Consider the following 15,534-nt stretch of genomic DNA (forward strand, 5'->3'; position numbering starts at 1 on the left):
TCTGTCACGCATTTTTTTTTTCTCCTTTATTGCTAAGAATTTTTTGTTTTCTTTTTTACTTTCTGCAGGTGACCTATGTCTCTTTCTGAATATCTTTTTATTTATTATTCCAGTTTGTTGGGCTTCTAGGATGTATGTATTCCCAGCTGGTAGTTCTTCAAATATTGCTTCTGCTCTTTTGTCTCACCCCTCTCGTCCTGGAATTCCAGCTAAATTCATTAAACCTTCTCAAATGGGCTGTGTATGTCTTTAGTTTGTACATTTTTTTTTGTCTACTTACGCTGCTATTTGGATACTTTCTTCTAATTTATTTTCATATACACGAATTCTCTTTTCAGCTGTATCTATGGTGATACTATATTTGATTTAACTTTGTAAAAATCCTCAATGAGAGCGTTGGTCCAAATAACATAGATTATGATTGTTGGAAATTGTAAGTCTTTGATTATATCTTTAAATATGTTTAAATTTTTTTTTATTTGGTTTATTCTCTCTTTTTTTTTTTGACACGGAGTCTCGCTCTGTCGCCCAGGCTGGAGTGCAGTTTCACGATCTCGGCCCACTGCAAGCTCTGCCTCCTGGGTTCATGCCATTCTCCTCCCTCAGCCTCCCGAGTAGCTGGGACTACAGGCGCCCGCTGCCACACCTGGCTAATTTTTTTGTATTTTTAGTAGAGATGGGGTTTCACCATGTTAGCCAGGATGGTCTCCAACTCCTGACCTCGTGATCCGCCCGCCTCGGCCTCCCAAAGTGCTGGGATTACAGGCGTGAGCCACCGCGCCCGGCCTTTGGTTTATTCTCTTTAGGGATACAAGTTATGTGTAATGCAAAATTCTTTTGTCTTCCTTTCACATCTCCTGCATCCATTCCTTTCTCATTCTCTCTACTCTCTGTTTGTTTTAACTGTGCTCACTTTTCACTCCTTTTCTTTTCATGTCCCTCACAATGTTTATTTTCCTTTTAGCTGCTTCCAGTTTGGACTTAATATTTTCTATTTTCTCTCTCTTAAAAAAATCTTTGCCAGGTCATATTTTAGCTCCTTATATTTTCTTATCATGTCTTCCTTGAGTACTTTTAGTTCTCTTTTTATGCTCTCCATTTATAGAGGTGATTGTTTCGTTGGGATTTTTAACTTTATAACAATATTTTTGGGTCACAATTTTGACCTATGCTATAGAAAGTTTTTGGTGTTCCTCCTCTAATTTCTTTCCCTGTTAAAAAAGAAAACTCTTTTTCATTAGAATTTTAAAAGTAGATTCTATTCTTGTTTCTTTTTTATTATTACTTGTCTTTGATGGAGATGAATTCTTACTGGCTGAAGGACTCATGTGACTGTGCTAACAATGTATCTTAGTGGCGTCCTGCTGTGGGCAGGGATGAATTCTTATCTTTACCCGTCTTCCTTTTTGCTTTCTCCGTCCTCCCAGGGAGCCAGTGTAAATTGCAGGACTGCTCTCAGATACCTCACAAGCAGCAACTTCTTCCTCCTTGTAGTTCTTATCTGTGATTCTTCAATAATTTTGTCCTTCTAAGTTCTGACGCATTGACTTATGTAAAGTGCATTCCCTTCACCAGCTTGTGCACCCTGTTCTGTAAATGATAATAAATGGTTGGTATTGTGCTATAGAGTATGCTTCTCAGTTGGGAGAAATTTGTGCTGTGAGTCTTTCCTAAAATCTTCGACAAAGAGCATATTCTCTCTCTCTGTTTTTTGAACCCCTGATAGACCTTCAATGCTTTTGCACTTCCTCCTCCTGATGTATATTTTGAAGTTTCAGATGTCTCTTAGCTTCATAGAGGATGTTGTTTGTGTTTCCATTTCTCAGTCCTTATTTTGATTTGGAAGATTTCCAAGAGGAGAAGATCAAACCCACAGTACAATTTTAACACCAGAAGTCAGTCTTTCCTCTCACAAATGGAAAATTAAGGATCTGTATTTACTTAATAAAATTTCACAAAGAGAAAATAATTAAACTACAAATAAAGAAGAAAATGGAAATCAGGGAACATGGAGTTAATTCAGGCAACAGAATAGAGTAGTAAAAAGGCTTATTATTATGCAAAGAGACGTGAATAAGATTATACACGAACAAGAGTGGGCTGTTAAGAGGGGCAATCAGGGAACCAAAAACAACTCTTTGAAATTAAAAAATCTAGTATTTGAAATTAAAGGCCGGGCGCGGTGGCTCAAGCCTGTAATCCCAGCACTTTGGGAGGCCGAGACGGGCGGATCACGAGGTCAGGAGATTGAGACCATCCTGGCTAACACGGTGAAACCCCGTCTCTACTAAAAAATACAAAAAACTAGCCGGGCGAGGTGGCGGGCGCCTGTAGTCCCAGCTACTCAGGAGGCTGAGGCAGGAGAATGGCATGAACCCGGGGGGCGGAGCCTGCAGTGAGCTGAGATCTGGCCACTGCACTCCAGGCCGGGCGACAGAGCAAGACTCCGTCTCAAAAAAAAAAAAAAAAAAGAAATTAAAAGGTAAAGATGATAAAATTTCCTAATATTACTATTAGTATAAGCCAACAAAACATAAAAGAGACAAGATAAATGTCTTACAGGATTATCATAGGAGACCCAACGTCTTATTAATACTGGTTGCAAAAAGAGTGAACAAAGAGCATGGAGGAAAGGAAATTGCAAGTAACGTAAGAATTTCCTTTATCTGAAGTATCTGTACGTCTAGATAAAAAGCATGCCTCAAATGGTAAGCACAGTAAGTGATGAAAAAGACCTAGATTGTGAAATTAGCGTCCTACAGAGAGAAAAACCACATGCTTACATGCCAAGCAAAAATAATTAGAATGGCACAGGATTGTAAAATATTGGATAATAGGAAGCAATGGCATATGCCTTTAAAATTTGAGGCTAAATGAATTTTAACTTAGAATTTTATACCCAGTCTAAATATTAATTGTGTTGACAGCCAGACATGTAAGGACTCAGAATATTTATTTCCCACTCATCCTTTCTATGGAAGTGTTTGAGGATGAAATGAGAAATGAAACCAAGGCAGAAGAGAACATAGGATCCGGAAAACATCGTAATCCAAATTCAGGGAGCAGCTAACAAAAGTCCTAGGCTGACAACTCTCTGGGCCTAGAGTGAGACCATCTTACAGCAGCAACATGCCAGAGGACTCCAGGTGTGCAGCTGAGAATGCATGCTGAGTGGCTGACATACCACCCAGGAGAGGCTCAGCTGCCATCTTCCAGTTTCATATCCATGGCACAGCAACAGCCAGACCTACTGTGGAGGAGGTGTCACCTTTTAAAACAGAATCTACAGGATTCAGCAGCACTGAAAATGCTAGGCTAGAAGTGGAATGCAGGTGTCAGGCTGAAAGCCTGTGGAATCTGAGTTTCTACATAAGGAATTGCGGTCAGGTCCTTGTGTATCCAAAACTCATTCTTTCAGCACCTGCCTTGGGTGAGACAGGGTTGAAATGGCTGGTGGTGCTTTGCAGGTAGAGTGGGGAGGCACATGAAGCTGAAGACCGTGGACATTTAGGAGTGGGGGAACCGGAGCTATGAATGACGGCCGAGGGTAATGGGCAGGGGGTGGGGGAAGAAATAATGGATCAAAAAGGGAAAGCTCTGAATTGGGAAAAAGGAGAAAAGCATGAGTTCCTTAAGTTCTCATCTATTGTATTCAGGTTTCTGATTTTTCTGTTTTGCTTTTGCCAGACTTAGTATTTGCTTTGGTTTGTTTTTAGAGAGATAAGCCTCTTCTGGTTATGGAATACTGGATTGGCTGGTTCGACAGATGGGGAGATAAGCACCATGTTAAAGATGCAAAGGGTGAGTGTTTTGCAGTGTTTGACTCCAGGAAGAGACGAGCCCAGGTCCCATGAGAACTCATTCATACAGTTCTCTGCTAATTGATTCATTTGATCAGCCATAGATATTCATGCAACTTTTTACATACAAGCACTCAGCCAGGCCCTGAGGATGCTCTGGTGGATAGAAATTACATGGTTCCCACCCCCGACAGAGTATAAGTTAGTGAGGTTCACAGATCATTGCAGAGTAAAACCATCAATATATAGTTCCATGTTTGGCTGATAGTTTGAAGCAAACAAACAGGGTGCAGTGATAGAACAGACAGAAGAGAGACCTGCCCAGGTAAGGTTAGGTGGTCACCGAAGGTTCTCTGAAAATGTGACGTCTCTGAGGAAGGTGGAACATTAATCATCTCTAGCAGTGCATAGGCCCTGTCGATGGCATTGTCAACTAAGCACTAATAATAGTTAGGGGACAACATGCAGCGATGGCCAAGAACATGGATCTTGGAGCCAAAGAGATCAGGTTTTAATCCCAGCTCTGGAGTGCCAGCCATGGGACCTCATGCAGGCTTCCTTCCTTGTAAGTCTCAGTGACCTCATCCAAACGTGAAGATCATCATGAAACCGGCCTCCTGAGGCTGGTGTGAGGATTAAGTGCTGCCCCTTAGAGCAATGACTGGCAGTTGTTTACTTAATGACCATATGTGTCTACAGAAGATATTTTGAAAGAGCTGTTATGAAAACAAGCCTACTTGTATCTGAAGTATAGAAAAGTATTGAAAAATACTTGGGGACTGAGAAAAGCCTGTTTTGGGTTGAAAAATAGAAAAAAAGTCAAGAGAAAATGCCACTATCACCATCACTACCACCAACAATAATGCCAGCAACACCACCACCACCACCACCACCACCACCACCACCACCACCACCACCACCACCAAATAACGGTTTTCTGGTCTCTTGTATGGCAGGCACGGTGCCTTTTTTCCACATATATTACCTCATCAATGAATTTTCTCATCAGTGCCATGATATAGTTGGAATTAATACATTCATTTAACAGATCAGGAAGCAGTGGCGTTGAGAAAGAAAATGGGTTGACCAAGGTCATACAAATAGTAAAGAGCATAGCCAGAATTGACTCCCACTCTGAATGACTTTTAACCTCCTCCTTCCCACTGTGGCCAGTGGAGAGATGGTAGTAACTGTTTAAACACTGTAAAAAATGGAAGTTTTTGTGGCTAAAGATTAACAGCAACCACTTGTGGACTATTGCAGTGTTTCCAAGTCAGTGTTCCCGGAAACATTATACTGGAAGGTAGTAATGAGGGTATACTAATTGTAAGTGTGATTTCAAAAACTTTAAGGAAAATTAGATATTTAAGTGACATGAGAATTCTTAGGGTATTATTTAATGGATGTAGGTTGGAGTCAAATTATGTCGATACGTTGGAAAAAAAAAAGTTCAAAAATCTCTTGGGATTGACAGGATTTGGTGTCCTAGAGTAGTTCTGGCCAATTCTGCCTATTTCTTTGTTGGAATCTTTGTAGAGGGGAATGATAACACATTTGCAGTGGGTCTTTAACGTCATCAACAGGTTCTTGGAAACTTTAAAAATGATGCACAGCACATCCTCATATAATACCATCTTCTTCAACATTGTTTCATTATAAAATTGAGATAAAAATTGGTTTTGTTGTATATTATTTCACTTAAAGTCTCCATTCCCAAGAATGTATACAGCTGTGAAGCGAGGAATTACTGTAATTGATTGCGGGGTGGGGTTGGAAATGATAAGAGTTTGCCAGAGACTTCTTTCTCCTCTCAATTTCTAACATTCTCTATGTTCTCATCTTCCCCTTTGCAGAGGTTGAACGTGCTGTGTCTGAATTCATCAAATATGAGATCTCCTTCAATGTGTATATGTTCCATGGTGGGACCAACTTTGGTTTCATGAATGGGGCCACATATTTCGGGAAGCACACTGGCGTTGTCACCAGCTATGGCAAGTGTCTGCTGGTGTAGTAGTCTCTCCAGCATGGGCGGTGCTAGGGCTTTACAGAGGAGGCTCTGGAAGCCTGTTCTGGCATCACTGGGTTCTTGACCTCTAATCTCTGCTGAGTACTGAGGATTTTCCTATCTATTTTCCTTCCTTCTGTATGTTCATAATGCCCCAACAGGCTGTCATTGCAGTAGACAGGGCTTTCCGGGACTTAGAGCTCCGCTTCACGCGTCTCGTATAACGCCCTGTTGGCTTGAACCTCTGAAGAGAGGCAGGGTAGGAACGGCGACTGCTGTAAAGGCACAGACCTGCATGGCCAGGCAATACCAGCTGAACAAAGAAAAGAGTATCCATTGCAGGGCTGTCCACTCTTTGGCTTCCCTGGGCCACATTGGAAGAAGAAGAGTTGTCTTGGGCCACACATAAAATACACTAACAGTAATGATAGCTGATGAGCTTAAAAAAGTGCAAAATGTTTTAAGAAAGTTTATGAATTTGTGTTGGGCTGCATTCAAAGCTGTGCTGGGCTGTCTATGGACCATGAGGTGTGGGTTGAACAAGTTTGCATTAGAAAGTGAAATCGAGGCAAGCCCAGTGTCATGGCAGCCTCAGGTTCCCAGGAAGAGTTGTGGGGAATGTCCTTAGATTGGCATCACACACTCACGTGGGGTGGAAGGTGTCTTCCTTCTGTCCCACTCTCAGTGGCCCTGGCCGTCTCCAGCCAGCGGTGCTGAAACAGGGCCTGCTGCGGAGACTGCGTGGCTGGTGACTGGCCCTGGTGTCTCGCAGACTATGATGCTGTGCTCACGGAGGCTGGAGATTACACAGAAAAATATTTCAAGCTTCAAAAACTCTTTGAATCTGTCTCAGGTACTCAGCACCCATGTAACTTACGGGCCAGCCCTCCTCATGAGGAGTCTCTGTTCTGTGGAAAAGTGAGGAGGGCGCGGGTCTCCCTTGGGGGCAGCAGTTACACCAAGCTCCCGAGAACAACGGCAACCTTAACTTCGAACCCTGGGCTTAAAATCTGATTTTTGAAATAAGGGTTTCTGAGCATTTTATAAGCCTCAGTTTCTTCACTGAAACATAAAGTTAGTAACCTTGGTCTCCTGTGATGACTGTGAAGACTGAGTTACTCTTTGTAAAGCTCTTAGTACCATGATTAGTAAAGCTCTTAGTACCATGATTAGTAAAGCTCTTAGTACCATGATTAGTAAAGCTCTTAGTACCATGATTACTTAGTACCACATAGTAATCCCCAATATGAAAGCGAAGGCTGTGCTGGATAGGCATGGGGGCTTCGAGAAGGCAGTGGTCATCTCAGGCACCTTTTGCCCTGTGTCCCATCTCCATTGCAGCAACTCCCCTGCCCCAGGTACCCAAACTTACTCCCAAGGCTGTGTATCCCCCCCTGAGACCGTCGCTGTACCTCCCACTGTGGGATGCCCTATCCTACTTAAATGAGGTGAGTGCTGCTTGGCCACAGGAGGTGGAGTGGCCATTGGAGGGATGGGGCAGGGATTCCTTCAGGAAACTTTTTTATTAGGAAGTGGGAAAACAAATCCTCTGCATTCCATTCACATTTAGAACTGTGGGACAAGAGCCACCAACTGCTCTGGGTGGACTGTGAAGGGGTTTGTCCTTGGAGTCAGTGTGCAGGGGAAGGGCAGCAGGATGTTGGAGGATCCTGGGTTCCTGCTCAGATGAACCTGTGGAGATGCTCTTGTTTAGACTGCGTGGTCCTTATGGAATCCATGTAGGAAAAGCTGCCGAGCTGGGATCGGGAGAACAGCTTCTGCCCCTGCTTTGCCAGCAGCTGGGTCTGAACTTCCTCGGTCACTGCTCCTCCTTTTCCATCAGTCTTCCTGTCCTATTTTGAAGAAAGGTGAAAGCTGCTTGGAACTGAAACTGTAGCCCTTGAATTCACATTGGTTTTACCTCTGCTATCACTATTTTGGAGAAAAGGTAGTGACTGGTACACTAAAGAAACTACATTTATTTAATGTAACTAAATTTAATTTAGTGAAATAAACATTTGCTTGGTGCATAATTCATTGCTAGACTTCAATATTTTAGAATACAATTTATTCTTTTTTTCTTTTTCTTGAGACAGAGTCTTGCTCTATGGCTCTGGCTGGAATGCAGTGGCACAATCATGGCTCACTGCAGCCTTGAACTCCTGGGCTTAAGCAATCCTCCTGCCTCAGCCTCTTGAGTAGCTGGGATTACAGGAGGGCACCAACACGCCCAGTTAAGTTTTTAAATTTTTTGTAGATACGGGGTCTCACTATGTTGCCCAGGCTGGTCTTAAACTCCTAGCCTCAAGTGATCCACCTGCCTTGGCCTCCCAAAGTGCTGGGATTACAGGCACGAGCCCCTTTGCCCCATCTGTTTCCTCTGTTAATCAGTTCTTAGGATTATAGCAATTGCTCCCACATCACCGTGTTCCCGGAGTTTCCTGGGCAGGGAGATGTCAGCACAGAGCAGTATCACATGCCATCTGTTTTATCATTTCCCATTCAGAGAACCCTTGGGGACCATTAGGTGGGACCACACCAAATGACAGGGTCTTAGAAAGGAGGATCCTGACTTCTCAGCCCTTGGGCTTCTGTTCCTGCCGTTTCTCCTCATAGCCAGTCAGGTCCCGTCAGCCCGTCAACATGGAGAACCTTCCCATAAACAATGGGAGTGGCCAGTCCTACGGCCTCGTCCTGTATGAGAGGTCCATCTGCTCCGGAGGCCGCCTCTGTGCCCACGCTCACGACATGGCACAGGTAGGGCCAACAGGCTGTCTGGGAAAGCAGACAGTATGGGAGGCACTGGGGCTAAAAAGTCAGGCCAAATAGACTTGCTTTCTGCTTTCATCACCACTGAGAGTCTCTTGGGGCCTCCACGCAGCGTTGTGCCACCTGTGAACACCGCAGCTGGTCCCTGCCTTCATACGGACCTCCTCCTGCCAAAACCACGGCCCCTCTTTTCCCTTTCTTCAGGTGGGCCTAGCAGTCTGATGCCGGCTCTTCTTCTGCAGGTGTTTCTGGATGAGACAATGATAGGGATTCTGAATGAGAATAATAAAGACCTGCACATTCCTGAACTCGGGGTATGTAATTTGAGAGCCCAGGTGATGCCCTTGACCGCCCTCAAATGCAGACGGAGCCTGGTCCTGAGATAGTCAGCCTCCCTTCTCCACCCCTGCTGTTGGTACTGCTCCTCACCTGGGGCTGCGGCAGGAAGTGTGCAGATCTGGAAGCCTGAGTGCCCCCCAGGCCCTGGTCCCTCAGGAGCTACCGTGTGCTGGAAGGGAGGGGGTTTCCTCACGAAGCCCTGAGCCTGTCCTCAGCCCCTGGTTGGGTTTCTGCGCTTTTAGAGTTGGTTAAAGGCACAGCTGAGTCTCTGCCTTTCCCAGTAGGATCAGCAGAGGGGAAGGCAGATTGACTGTAGGAACACAGGCACTCCTTAGGTGACAGGGAAGACTGCTGGGCTCTGGAGCCTCCTTTTCTCCCATGTGTCTCTCCATGTGGAACTCAGCGAAAAAATGGGTTGTCGGGTAGACGCCCTCCATGGCTGCGTGGTCTCCATGACCTGGCCTGTCTCAGCAGGACTGCCGATACCTGAGGATCCTGGTGGAGAATCAAGGACGAGTCAATTTTTCATGGCAAATACAGAATGAGCAGAAAGGTGGGCTCTGGCTGTGGCTTCTCCTCAGTTACTCAAAACCAAAGACCCGGGCTACACACTGGGGTCGGAGGGGAAAACCAGCCCATCAGTAATGGGCTACCGAGGTCCTGGGAGCAGAGATGCAAAATCCGCCCCTCGCCCTTGTCTTGCCTTCTCTGATCTCTAGGGCCAGAGGGTGGAGCCAGTGTGTTTGGTGCTGGCTTGTCCTGGAGCGGGGCCAGTTTCCTTTTGGGAATTTCAGGAGAAGTTCCAGTACTAAGTGGGGGAACTTTCTTGGTAGTATGGAAACATATAGGTAAAACCCTTCAGTCAAAGCAGGTCAGACAAACGTTTGCCCTCCTGGCTGAGCCCCTGTCCTAAGGCACATACATGTCTGCATTGCTTTGTCCCAGATGCTAGTCCAGTCCTGGCTCATATTCTCTTTCTTGCCTCCCATCTGCATCTGCAGGAATAACTGGATCTGTCAGCATCAATAACTCTTCCCTGGAGGGCTTTACCATCTATTCCCTGGAGATGAAAATGAGCTTCTTTGAGAGGTATGCTCCAGCTGGCCCCCCGTGCACACTTCAGTGATCAGGGAACTCTGAGATTTCAGATTCCTCACTGCAGATGAAGAGTCCAAGATACAGAGACTGAGTGATTTACTCCAGGCTGTCGGGCACTGCGGCATCAGAACTAGGGCCCTGGAGCAAGTGTCCTGATTCCGAGCTTAACGTGTCTAGCGTGTCTAGTCTATGCTAGCTCATTGAAACAGAATCTTGGCTCGGCCCAGGCCACCTGGGGTGGGTACTGGGAACTGGGTTGGGAAGGGGACTTCCTCTCCCCCATGACTTGGCCTTCCTTCCAGGCTCCGCTCTGCCACCTGGAAGCCTGTCCCAGAGAGCCACCAGGGCCCGGCCCTCTACCGTGGGACCTTGAAGGCTGGCCCTTCTCCCAAGGACACCTTCCTGAGCCTGCTGGTAGGTGACGCCCTCTGCTGCCCTGGTGGGTTCTGGAGCAAAGCCAGTGTTCCTGGAGGAATACTTCCCTTTCTTCTTTTCCTCTTCTTCCTCATCTCCAACCAAGCCTTCCCACATTGATCAGTCTTCCTAATTTATCACTATTTAGAGAGTGACACATCAAAACACAATTAAAAATTCAAACCAATAACAAGGGGGAGAGAGCAGAGCATGACGTTCCCCTCTGAACCCACCCCCATTCCAATTAGTCTCTGCTTCTCAGAACTCAACACTGCCAACAGTGGTATATTTTTATATATAACTTTGCCTGAACACACACAGACACAATTATTTTACACAAATAGAATTGTATCATGTATTGTGCAGCTTGCTTTGTTTTTCTGTGTGGGGTGAGTTGGTAGGTTAGTTTTTACCTAGAATATCTTTTTCTGTATAAATACACGTAGATAACATAAATGTACAAAATGTGAATGTACAGATCAACAAATAATCACAAAGTGAACCCCATATAATTATCATTGAAATTTAAAAATACTGTTAGCACCCCTCCCAACCACTGCCCCCTTCTCTGCAAAGGTCACCGCTGCCTTGACTTCCAACACCCTAGGCCGGTGTCTCCTATTTTGACTTTATGTAAATGGAATCATATAGGGCATCTTGTTTTTAATATTTTTTTTGTTCAGTGTTGTGAGGTTCAGCCATTTATCGATTTTGCAGTGATTTGTTCCTTTTCACTGTTGTACTGGGTTCCTTTAGTAAATACGTGATAATTTATTTAACCATTTTACTTTTTCTGGACATTTGGATTATATCTAGGGCTTGTCTGTGATAAATCGTTAAGACTTACTTTGTGTTTATGTTCGTGACTGAAATCTCTTTGTCAGGTTTTGGTGCCAGGTTTAGGGCTCTCCTACAGGATGTAGGAAGGGGAATTTGTATAAGACAAGGACCACTTACACATGTAATAGAGTTCATGAGTGAAGCCTTCTAGAGCTGGCATTTTCTTTTTGAGAAAGTTTGCGAGTGTGGATTTAATTATTGAAAGATTAAAGCACTATTCAGATTTTGTTTCTTGTAAAGTTAGCTTTGAGAAAATATATTTTTCTGGAAATTTTCCCATTTCATCGAAATTTTCAAATATGTTGCCTTTAAAATCTTCGTGTTTGATGTCGAGATCATTGGTAGTCACATACCCCTTGTCATTGTCATAGGGTACCAATGCACTCTTTTCCTGATGATTCTCGCCAGAACACTATCAATGTTATTAACCGTTCAAAGCACAGTGTTTGGCTATGACTCTTACTATGTTATGTGTTTGTTTTTTGATTCTTTAATTTCTGTCATTATCTTTATTATTTTGTTTATTCAATTTCTTTAGGATTAATTTGCCTTATTTTTTAATGTCATAGATACTTAGATAATGGATTTTTAGTCTTTATTCTTTTTAATTATATGAATTTAGGTTATTAATCATCATTTAAGCATGGATTTGGTTGCATCCCATAAGTTTTAAAAAGACTTTTTGACATAAAATTACATAACATAAAATTAGCTCTGTTAAAGTGAACAATTAAGTAGCATTTTGTGCCTTCACAATGCCATGCAGCCACTATCTCTAGTTCCAATGCATTTTCATTATCCTAAAGGAAACTCTATAACCATTTGACAATTACTTCCCCATTTTCCTCTTCTCCCATCCCCTAGCAACAGCAATCTTTTCTTTTTTTTTTGAGGCGGAGTCTCGCTCTGTCGCCCAGGCTGCAGTACAGTGGCGCAATCTCGGCTCACTGCAAGCTCTGCCTCCCGGGTTCACACCGTTCTCCTGCCTCAGCCTCCCAAGTAGCTGCGACCACAGGCACCCGCCACCAGGCCTGACTAATTTTTTGCATTTTTAGTAGAGACGGGGTTTCACCGTGTTAGCCAGGATGGTCTTGATCTCCTGACCTCGTGATCCGCCCATCTCGGCCTCCTAAAGTACTAGGATTATAGGCTTGAGGCACCGCGCCCGGCCACAGCAATCTTTTTATTATCTTTATAGATTTGCCTATACCGGAAATGACTCCCATACCATTTTTTTTTTTTTTACTTAGAATAAGAATAAATTTAATATGTATTTTTTTATGAGTTAGGAATTATGTTCTTCAACGCAAGAATTCAGAATGTACGTAATTAGCCATATTTCATATTAGTGTATTATTAATTTTTATCTTATACTTTCCATTATATGGGTAATGGTTCATATTGAAATACAGAAAAAATAAGTTGTAGTAAGACAAGTGATGTCTATATAGAAAGAGATGTATCATTTTAGTGTCTTATTAGTTGGATAGTTGCTGCTTTAGGGTTGCCATGTTAGCTTGACATTTTAATCATAACTACAAATTCTATCTAAAAAATAATGAAGGTTTCGTAAGAAACAGCTGATACTAAAGGTGAGCACCTCACGTGTCGGTGCTTCTCTGAAGGTATCAAGGTGACCTCGGTGTGGGCATTTTAGAATGTCTTAAAGATGGTTTTGTAAGGAGCTGGCAGGCAAATTAAGCCCAGCAAAAGAGAAGGTCTGCAATTTATCCTGCAGGTTAGGGCCAATCTTTTTGAGTCTGCTAGGAATTATAAAATACGTACTCTTGCTCTTTCACCTCTAAGTTTTAAGTTGGAATTTCACTTTTCCTTCGTATGGCTGTATGGATTGTTGATGGTTGCATGCTTCACAAAGACTTGCACATAATGACAACTTCCATGTTTTGGGGACATTGAGAAGCTTCTCTGGGACCAGAACTTTGCTATAATAGAGCTGTACTTTCTTCTCATATTAAGGGAACTAGTGTAGACTGATGGTACCATTTGGCAGGTAGTATTCAGCCTAAGGCACTGGATGTCCTGGTGGCACTGTCCAGAAAGCTGCAGGCCACTCTGGGGGCCATGTTGTTGCTGGGGAGAAACATGATGATCTTTACCCAATACATTTATACTTTTTGTGGATTCTTGGTATTGTTTAAGTTCCTTTCTTTTCAAGCTGAAGGACTTCCTTTAGCACTTCTCGTAAAGCAGGTCTAGTGGCGATGAACTCCCTCAGTTTTTGTATGTCTGGAAGTCTTCATCTCTTCTTCATTTTTGAAAGACAGTTTTGCTGGATGTAGTATTCTTGGTTGCCAGTTGTTTTTCTTTCAGCATTTTAAATATATCGGTTCATTCCATGCTAGCCTGCAAGGTTTCTACTGAAAAATCTGCTGATAGTCTTATACCCTACAAGTTTCTCTCTATTTTATTGTCATCATCAGTGAATTCAAATATTTTCCACCTTCCTTTGTCATTACTTGTTAGACTTATGGTTTATTTAGAAGTGATTTTCTTAATTTCCAAGAATTTGGATATTTATAGTTATCTTTTTGTTATCAATTTCTTGCTCAATTGCATTATAGTCTGAGAAGTTTATGTGAAAACTAGTTTAACACAGGATCAAGCTTGTAAATATTCTGAGGTATACTTGAAAGAATATGTGTATAATGTAGATGTTAGATCAATGTTCTATTATGTCAATTAGTTCAATTTTGTTAATCATCTTTCAGATGTTTTATATCTTTATTGATACTTGCTTTGCCTACTGACTATTGAAAGGTTGTATAAAAATTTCCTACTAGGTTGTAAATTTGTTTATTTCTCTTTATTATTCTGTCAGTTTTGCTGATATGTTTTGGATCTATGCTTTTATCTTATGTATGTTGTATATACATTTATGGTAAATTAAGAATTTTACCATCATGAAATGTCCCTCTTTATCTCTAATAATGCTTCTTGCCTTAAAGTATTATTTTTCTGAATATTAACAGAGCTATAGCAACTTCCTTTTGGTTAGGGTTTACATATCTTTATCCATTATTTTTCTTTTATTTTTTCAATACTTTATGTTTTTGATGCTTCTCTTATATGTAGCATGTAACTACTTTATTTGAAGTCAAGTCCAGAAACTTTTGTCCTTTAATTTGGAGCATTTCAGAGACTCCAATTGTATATGCTAGATCGTTTTGTTATATCCCAGAATAAGCAGGTGCCTCTAGTGGAAAACTGCCTGGGTGTCTCCTTGTTTCTCTATTTTCTTCTTCTAGATCTTGGTCCTGTAATTCTTCATTATATTGTAAGCAGACTTTTAAAAATGTGCAGCTTTTATATTTTTTTTTGAGACGGAGTCTCGCTCTGTCACCCAGGCTGGAGTGCAGTGGCCGGATCTCAGCTCACTGCAAGCTCCGCCTCCTGGGTTTACGCCATTCTCCTGCCTCAGCCTCCCGAGTAGCTGGGACTACAGGCGCCAGCCACCTCGCTCGGCTAGTTTTTTGTATTTTTTAGTAGAGACGGGGTTTCACCGTGTTAGCCAGGATGGTCTCGAACTCCTGACCTCGTGATCCGCCCGTCTCGGCCTCCCAAAGTGCTGGGATTATAGGCTTGAGCCACCGCGCCCAGCCAGCTTTTATATTAATAGCCACTGTCAGCGGTGGTGTTTATCACTATTACTTGATATTTATCTCTGGAAGTAGAAGATCTGCTTTTTAAAATATATAACATTATATAGCACATAACAGGAACAATAGCAGCCTTACCATTAGAGGGTTGGTTCTATTTATGTTTTTCTCTTTCGTTCCTAGAGTGCAAGGTAGAAATTCTATAACATATCCCACTCTAAACTCACCTCCCTTTGAGTGCCATAAAGTATCTCAATCTTGTTCTCACTCCCCAAGTGCCTTAGGTTTTACCTTGCTAAGGTGAACCTATTTCCAAATCTCAAGCCACCATTCCTTTCAGAACTGGAATTACGGATTCGTGTTCATCAATGGACGTAACCTTGGGCGATACTGGAATATTGGGCCTCAGAAAACACTGTACCTTCCTGGAGTTTGGCTTCATCCAGAAGACAATGAGGTGTGTCACCCCAGTCTCTGCCTTGAGATCTCATAAACTTTCAGATCAAAATGTGAGTTGCAGTGTCTTTTTCATCCTGTATTAAATAGGCTTCACCTTTCCCACTGTCAGCCTTTCTTTTCTTCTCAGGTCATCTTGTTTGAAAAGATGCTGAGTGGCTCAGACATCAAATCTACAGACAAGCCCATGCTGTAA

The 15,534-nt window shown here is 42.8% G+C and overlaps 1 protein-coding gene across 1 annotated transcript in view; it reads left to right on the top strand.

Moving 5' to 3' along the window:
• The window catches only part of GLB1L3 (galactosidase, beta 1-like 3), a 46,126-nt gene extending 30,592 nt beyond the window's left edge, over nucleotides 1-15,534 (top strand). Inside the window, exons 12-22 of the mRNA XM_011934739.1 lie at nucleotides 3,717-3,801; nucleotides 5,654-5,791; nucleotides 6,578-6,658; nucleotides 7,147-7,253; nucleotides 8,422-8,562; nucleotides 8,817-8,888; nucleotides 9,388-9,466; nucleotides 9,915-10,002; nucleotides 10,314-10,425; nucleotides 15,223-15,339; nucleotides 15,469-15,534. Of these exons, the coding sequence (XP_011790129.1) occupies nucleotides 3,717-3,801; nucleotides 5,654-5,791; nucleotides 6,578-6,658; nucleotides 7,147-7,253; nucleotides 8,422-8,562; nucleotides 8,817-8,888; nucleotides 9,388-9,466; nucleotides 9,915-10,002; nucleotides 10,314-10,425; nucleotides 15,223-15,339; nucleotides 15,469-15,534 (1,086 nt within the window). The remainder of the gene's footprint in view (nucleotides 1-3,716; nucleotides 3,802-5,653; nucleotides 5,792-6,577; nucleotides 6,659-7,146; nucleotides 7,254-8,421; nucleotides 8,563-8,816; nucleotides 8,889-9,387; nucleotides 9,467-9,914; nucleotides 10,003-10,313; nucleotides 10,426-15,222; nucleotides 15,340-15,468) is intronic.

This window comes from Colobus angolensis, unplaced genomic scaffold (assembly GCF_000951035.1).
Source record: "Colobus angolensis palliatus isolate OR3802 unplaced genomic scaffold, Cang.pa_1.0 Scaffold137, whole genome shotgun sequence".
In the NCBI taxonomy this organism is placed as follows: Eukaryota; Metazoa; Chordata; class Mammalia; order Primates; family Cercopithecidae; genus Colobus; species Colobus angolensis.